This window comes from Drosophila tropicalis, unplaced genomic scaffold (genome assembly GCF_018151085.1).
Source record: "Drosophila tropicalis isolate 14030-0801.00 unplaced genomic scaffold, ASM1815108v1 contig_1161, whole genome shotgun sequence".
NCBI classification, from domain to species: Eukaryota; Metazoa; Arthropoda; class Insecta; order Diptera; family Drosophilidae; genus Drosophila; species Drosophila tropicalis.
The window spans coordinates 1-7,265 of NW_027172532.1; the positions used below are offsets into that span (position 1 = coordinate 1).

The 7,265-nt window shown below is 41.6% G+C and overlaps 1 protein-coding gene across 1 annotated transcript; it reads right to left on the reverse strand.

The window, feature by feature from the left end:
• Nucleotides 1-2,752: 2,752 nt before the first annotated feature.
• Nucleotides 2,753-4,360, reverse strand: LOC137575037 (uncharacterized; the record flags this gene model as incomplete). The annotated part of the gene is made up of 3 exons (XM_068287434.1): nt 4,107-4,360; nt 3,447-4,008; nt 2,753-3,193 (listed from the first exon to the last, which is right to left on the reverse strand). Coding segments are annotated over exons 1-3 (1,257 nt in total), but the record flags the coding sequence as incomplete, so codon positions are not given.
• Between the last annotated feature and the right edge of the window lie 2,905 nt (nt 4,361-7,265).

Genomic DNA, 7,265 nt, shown 5'->3' on the forward strand with positions numbered 1-7,265 from the left:
CGACAGCGCAACACCACAACACAACTTTAGTATCGAACCATGCCTGCACATCACGGATCGTGTCTCCAACATACGGTTTTTCATTAACTCAGGGTCTGTGATTTCTGTTGTTCCACGATCATTCTGGAAAACCTTGCGATCTCATTTTATATGCTGCCAATCAATCAATCATCAACAATACGTTGCAGAGCTCAATCTTGGCCTACGCCGCAGTTTCGCCTGGCCCTTCATCATGGCAGATGTCCAAGTAGCCATCATTGGAGCTGACTTTCTAACCAAAAACGAATTACTCATTGATTTGGCAAATAAACTTATCATTGACTCAATTACAGGTCTTTCGACGCCTGGATGCTTAGCTGCAACGCGACAACATTCCGTATCAACAGTAGAAGACCCACGCAAATATCCGGAAATCCTTTACGAATTTAACCCAACCGTCAATGAAAACTAATGTCCAGAACGAGGTCTCTCATGTCATCGAAAGGCATGGTAGACCTGTTGAGGATCGGCCCCGTCGCCTATCGGGTGATAAGCTAGCCTTAGCGAAACAGGAATTCAATCTTCTAGTCAAACAAGGAATTTGTCGTCCGTCAAAAAGTCCATGGTCAAGCCCACTTCATTTGGTAATTAAAAAAGATGGAGGTTGGCGTGCCTGTGGCGATTATCGTAAACTAAACTCGATCAACTTTATCAGAAAAAAGTTTTTTTGGACGCTCGATTTGGTAAAAGCTTACTATCAAATCCTCATGGAGCCAAGCGACGTCCCAAAGACAGCTGTCTGCACGCCTTTTTACTCTTCGAATTTTTGTACATGCCCTTTTGGGCTAAAAAATGCGACCCAAAGATTCATGGACAACATTTTCCGTGGCATTAACTTCGTATTCTGCTATATCGACGACATTCTCGTCATGTCGAACTCTTTGGAAGAGCACAAAGAACATCTTCGCTCGGTTTTTCAAATTCTTTAAAACACCTGTGGAATAAAGCCGCCAACAGATCGGATAAAAGCTATCCTTAACTATCCAAGACCTTAAACAATATTACAACTTGCCCGATTTTTGGGTGTGATCAACTACTATCGGAAATGCCTTCAACATGCCTCAGGCATAGAAGCGCCATTGACTGAATTGCTCAGAGATGTGAAGAAGAACGACCAACGAAGGATTGAATGGACACCGACACTCATTGCTACTTTTGAAAACTGTAAGCAAAGCATGGCTAATGCAACACTTTTATCGTTTCCGTCACCAGACGCAAAACTCAGTTTAACCTGCGACGCTTCTGACTCGGACATCGGCGCGGCCCTCGAACAACAGATAGATGACATCTGGGTTTTTCTCTAAAAAACTCAGCATCACGGACTGGAATTACAGCACGTACGATAGAGAACTCTTAGCAGTCTTCGAGGCAATTAAATACTTTAAACACCTGGTCGAGACACGAGACTTTATTATCAGGACTGATCATAAGCCGCTTGTTTATGCATTCAATCAAAAACCTGAAAAAGCATCGCCTCGTCAGCTTCGACACTTAAGCTTTATATCGAAGGCAAACATAACTTTGTCGGAGATGCCTTCTCAAGATTGTGTGCCACACAGGCAACAGACCTTGAATTACCGGAGTTGTTAAAAGGATTTCCTTTTCATCGCTAACTCTAAATTCGACAACAATGTGTCATTATACTGCGATGTTTTATCGGCACATAACCGACCGTATATACCTAAATCTCATCGTTACAAAATTTTCTTTTTCCTCCACAGTTTATCACATCCAAGTTGTCGGGCTACTCTAAAACAAATTCGCCAGAAGTTCGTTTGGCCATCAATGAACAAAAACATCACCCAATGGTGCCGAAACTGCCCCCCTTGTCAGCGCGCGAAAATCAACAAGCACAACCACGTACTACCAGAGAAGATACCCGTTCCGAATAGCAGATTCGACCACGTGCACTTGGACATCATAGTAATGCCTTACTATCAGAACTTCCGCTACTGCCTAACGATGATCGACCGATTTTCACGATGGCTGTCGCTCTCACTGACATAACTGCAGAGACAATAGCAAATATCTTCTAGTGGATATTACGTTTTGGTACGCCCAAACCATAACAACAGATCAAGGCTTGTCGCTCTCTCTCAGCCAATAGTTTGCCTTTAACAACCGCTGTCTAAAATTCAAACGCATCTTGTTCAAAAATAATCATATTAGGAACGTTGGACGTCCCCTTCAGTAGGTCGGTGGGCGTCAAAGGTGCCTCTTGATCAACTAAAATTGGCATATGCGTGTTCCTTTGGGGCCACCCCCTTTACTGTATGAACCAATACCCATTTTACGCATTGGATCATCCTCTCCCAGAGGGCATTTAAAAATCGACTCCACACAACGGGTAGCAAGCTCGCCCTGGATCTTGTCAAAACCGTCGCTAAGCCGTTTGGCTTCCCTATCTGCGCCGATGAAACTCTTCCCATTGTCACTACTTAGCTTTGTTACTGGTCCTCGGCGGCCCATAAAATTCCTCATCGCAAGTATGCAGGAGCCTGTTGACAAGTCGTCAAGTGAATAGAGCCACCTCTTCTCTTGGCGTCGACCCGCCGTCACAAGTAGTGGTCCGAAATAGTCTAAACCAGTGTACTCAAATGGCCATCCACCTGGCTTTAGGCGATCTTCAGGCAACGGACCCATTTAAGGTCGGGTAGGGGTGGAGTTTGCACACACCACAGTTCCAGATAATTCTCTGCAATACCCGGCGTACTTTCGTTATCCAAAACTTCATGCGGATCTCGCTGATCGTTGCGTTTACAATCTGATGTTTCATCTTTACATGGTAGTGGCGAACGATCAAATCCTTCAGTGGGTGCCCATGCGTGAAAATGATGGGCCTTCTCGCCCCATACGGTAAACACAGGGCCGCATCGATTCTCCCAGATCCGCGTAGAATCGCTAAGTCGTCAAGGTAGGGTAGCAGTCCCTTCAGCTCACTCGTCGGCAGGGCTGGTCTGTTTGCATATAGGCGATGTAACTCGTCTGGGAACGCTTCCCATTGAGCAACACGAACTAAGACGAGTTCGGCTTCCTCAGATTCGGCTGCAGTCAATCCATATTTTCCATGTTCGCGCTGTTGACGACGGCACCGACACACGAATCTGAGGACCCAATTCATAGTCCTCAACAGTCGGTTGTACTCCGAGAATCTCTGAAATTAAAACCAAGGCAAACTCACACGGTGACTCTTCGACATCGGCGGCAACCTCGATGTCTGTCAGATCAGTAGTTATTTGGGGCCACAAATCTTGCGGTTGCTGTAGGAATTTAGGCCCGCACATCCATAGCGATTTCTGGTTAAAGTCAACTTGCCCTTGTGGCCTCGTCGCCTAATCCGCCACGTCGTCCGTGGTAGGGACCCATCTCCGCTGGGAAGCATCTGTGGATTCTAAGATTTCTCTGACTCTGTTACCGACGAACTCCTTATAACGTCTATGAGTGCTGCATATCCAACGCAGCACCGTCTTGGCATCTGTCCATAAAATGGCATCTTCCGTCTCCATGCAGTGTCTACTCTTCACAGCGTTTATAAGCGTGTACCAAGCACCTGCAGGCAGCGGTCGTGGAACTGACATGGTTCTCATCGGAGCGCATTTCGATTTACCACTAACGAAGCTCACTTGTACATCTCTATTTTGGTAGGTGGCCCTCCAGTAAGCCAAAGCCGCGTACGCCGACTTACTGGCGTCAGTGAGTATTGACTTCACCATTTCTGATCCAAAGTAGTGACGCGGGCATCGTAACAGACGCACTCCTTCTAGCTGATGTCGCCATTTCTGGAAGGCGCTGTTGAGTTGTTGTTCATCCCATGAAACATTCTTTTGCCAAATATCGCGTAATAATAACTTGCCGGTAATGGTGAAACAACTCAGGAACCATATTGGGTCGAACGTTGACATGATTAGACTTAGGAATTGCCTCTTGGTAGGCACATCCTCCTTGATCCTCTGGTACTTCACATTAAACCTAAATTTATCGGTCGCTGGCTGCCAAGAATTTTCTCCTCTGCTTCAGCCCACCCAACTGGATTGGTGGTTCCTTCCTTGACCTAAGGACTCCACAACCTTAGGTGAGTTGGATTGAAATCGGCGTAGCTCAAATCCTCCAGGCCTATTAGGATCCTAGGCACAGCGTTAGTATATGCCTTAACTTTGAAACGTGCTTGCGGATTGTTTACTTGGAGGTAGTCCTGATTCAAGGTCTGCATCGGCAGATCTAGCACATCCACTGCGTGCACATTCTTCAATTCGTACTTCTTGTTCTTATTATGTCCACTAATGTGTAAATTTATCCTCTTTGTTGGCTCTTGGGTTGTCATATTTTTGAACTCAAGAGAAAAAAAAAAAAAACAAAGGAAGGCCGAATTTAAATGACCCGCGAATGCACTGCTTGATTGCAGAAAGAAAGTTCACCACAGTGGTACATTCCTTTTTCCCATTATGCCAGTAGCGGATAATGTCACTTTGACAATTGACTTCGGGTCTAAACGAAGATCAAAGCTAGGCCTAGAGCATAGTCGAGCTATCCTGCTTGTGTCTTTCTTTTGCAAACTCAAAATATTACATCTTGAATGATACAACATCGGACGTATTACACAGCTTTAACAATAATGGTAACTGGAGAAACAACTCGAATTGGAACAATAACAACTCGAATTGAAGCCATAACGATGCCCACAGAGCCCAACGAGGCCGAAATTATTCACGTTACCGAAGAGACGGCCGTGGAGGTGGACACAATAATAATACAAAAACACAAATAACCAACAGAATGGTTACAACAACACAAAACTCCGAATTACAAAAAGCGACCAGGGAAACTTACAAGCTCCTCCAAATGCTAATTTATTCGTATCATTTAAGAATGTTAAAACATGAAGAATAAAAGCCCATCTTCATCTCTTGAATTCAAATTATGAGCTGATTTTATTAACAAACTTCTTGTGTACATCAAAGAATTCTTAGACTCTAAGAGACGACAATTGTTCTTAAAAATGCATACTCTAATGTTTGTATTCATGCTTGTTTATATCATGCACAGCGTTGGCGACTTGATATTGCGCCATTGTTAACTTTCAAGTGCTTTTTTTCGGTGAAGCCATTTCAGATGAACACGATGTTTATTCTTAAACAAAACAAATAAGAAAATAACATTCTTAATTGATACCGGTCTGATGTATTTCACGACATCCCAGTAAACAAAACTGTAGACATAATAAACGCCTAGTCTCAATAGAATTGCAGACAGATAAATATATTATTTCATACGAATTGCTTCATTCAGATTTCGCAATCCCATGCGATGGAATTATAAGATTAGATTTCATAAAAACTTTTAATTGCAAATTTATGTTCGAATAACATTCAGTTCTGGTAATAACTCAACACTTCTACCAGAAAGATCCCAAGTGGTACGTAAAATAGAACTATCTTCAGCAGAAGATAACATTTTAATTCCGAATCAGGAAATTAAAGCGGGCGTTTAATTGACTATCGTCAAATAAACAAAAAAATTGCTGTCAGATAAGTTTCCGCTCCCCAGAATTGATGTATTGTTCATCAATTGGGAAGAGCAAAATATTTTTCTTGCCTTGACTTAATGTCAGGTTTTCATCAAATTGAACTAGAAAAAAATCAAGAGATATACCGTCTTTTTCAATGAGCAATGGCTCATATCGTTTAACACGATTACCCTTTGGTCTAAAAATAGCACCTAATTCCTTTCAGAGAATGATGACAATAGCATTCTCCGAGCTTGAGCCTACCCAAGCTTTCCTCTATATGGATGATTTAATCGTTATTTGTTGTGTTGAACAACAGATGATTAAAAATTTAGTAGATGTTTTTAAACTTTGCAGAAAAAACAATATAGAACTGCATCCAATGCTCATTTTTTATGCATGAGGTGACATGAGGTCACCTAAAAGTGAAAGCAACAAGTGTACTACAAAACAAGAGCTAGCAGCAATACACTGAGCAATAACATATTTTGGACCATATATATATGGAAAACATTTCACAGTGCGAACCGACCATAGACCATTAACATATTTATTCTCCATGGTCAACCCGAGTTCAAAACTAACTCCCATGCGGCTAGAATTGGAAGAGTACGACTTTACAGTAGAGTATTTGAGAGGTAAAGATAACTTTGTGGCAGACGCCCTATCAAGGATAACAATATCCGATCTAATTGACATGAACAAAAAAGTCCTGAAAGTCACTACCAGGTACCAAAGTAGACAAAACAATTTCTGCGCAGAAAATAAGCAAGAACTATTGCCAAGGCAAAGTCTTGAAAAGCTTCCAAGCCCAACGTATATGACGTTATTGTAAATGACGAAGTACGAAAACTAGTGACCTTGCGAATAACTGATTCCTCGAACACATTCAAACATGGCAAGAAAGTAAGAATTGACATTCGCGATATGTATACCAATGTAATTCTCGACTTAGGTCAGTTTTTTTAAAGGCTCGAAAAAGAAGCCGGTATATCAGCAAAGTCAAATTGGCACCGAGCGAAAAGATCTTTGAAACTATTTCAATAGAATCTTTCAAAAATTTGGGTAAAATTTTACAATTTTTAAGAGTAGCTCTACTCAAGTCTGTGACCCAAGTAAATAATGAGAAAGAAAAAGAAGCTATATTGTCTACATTCCATGACGATCCAATTCAAGAAGGTTATACAGGCATAAATAAAACAATTACAAAAATAAAGAGACAAACATGACTAAATGTGTAAAAAAGTACATTAATAAATGTCCAAAATGCCTGACGTCGAAAACGACAAAACATACAAGATCACCTATGATTATAACCGAAACACCACTATATGCTTTTGACAGGGTGATAGTAGACACGATCGGTCCACTACCACATTCGGAAAATGGGAATGAATACGCAATCACATTAACATGTGACCTGACAAAGTATTTAGTAGCAATTCCTGTTGCAAACAAAAGTGCAACAACTGTAGCAAAAGCCATATTCGAATCTTTTATTCTGAAGTACGGTCCAATGAAGACGTTCATTCCGGACATGGGAGCAGAATATAAAAATTTCATTATTACTGACCTGTGCAAATATTTAAAAATAGATAACATAACATCTAGAGCACACCATCACCAGACATTAGGTACCGTTGAAAGAAGTCATAGGAGTACATTCGTTCATATATTTTAGTAGATAAAACTGATTGGGACATATGGTTACAGTATTTCGTGT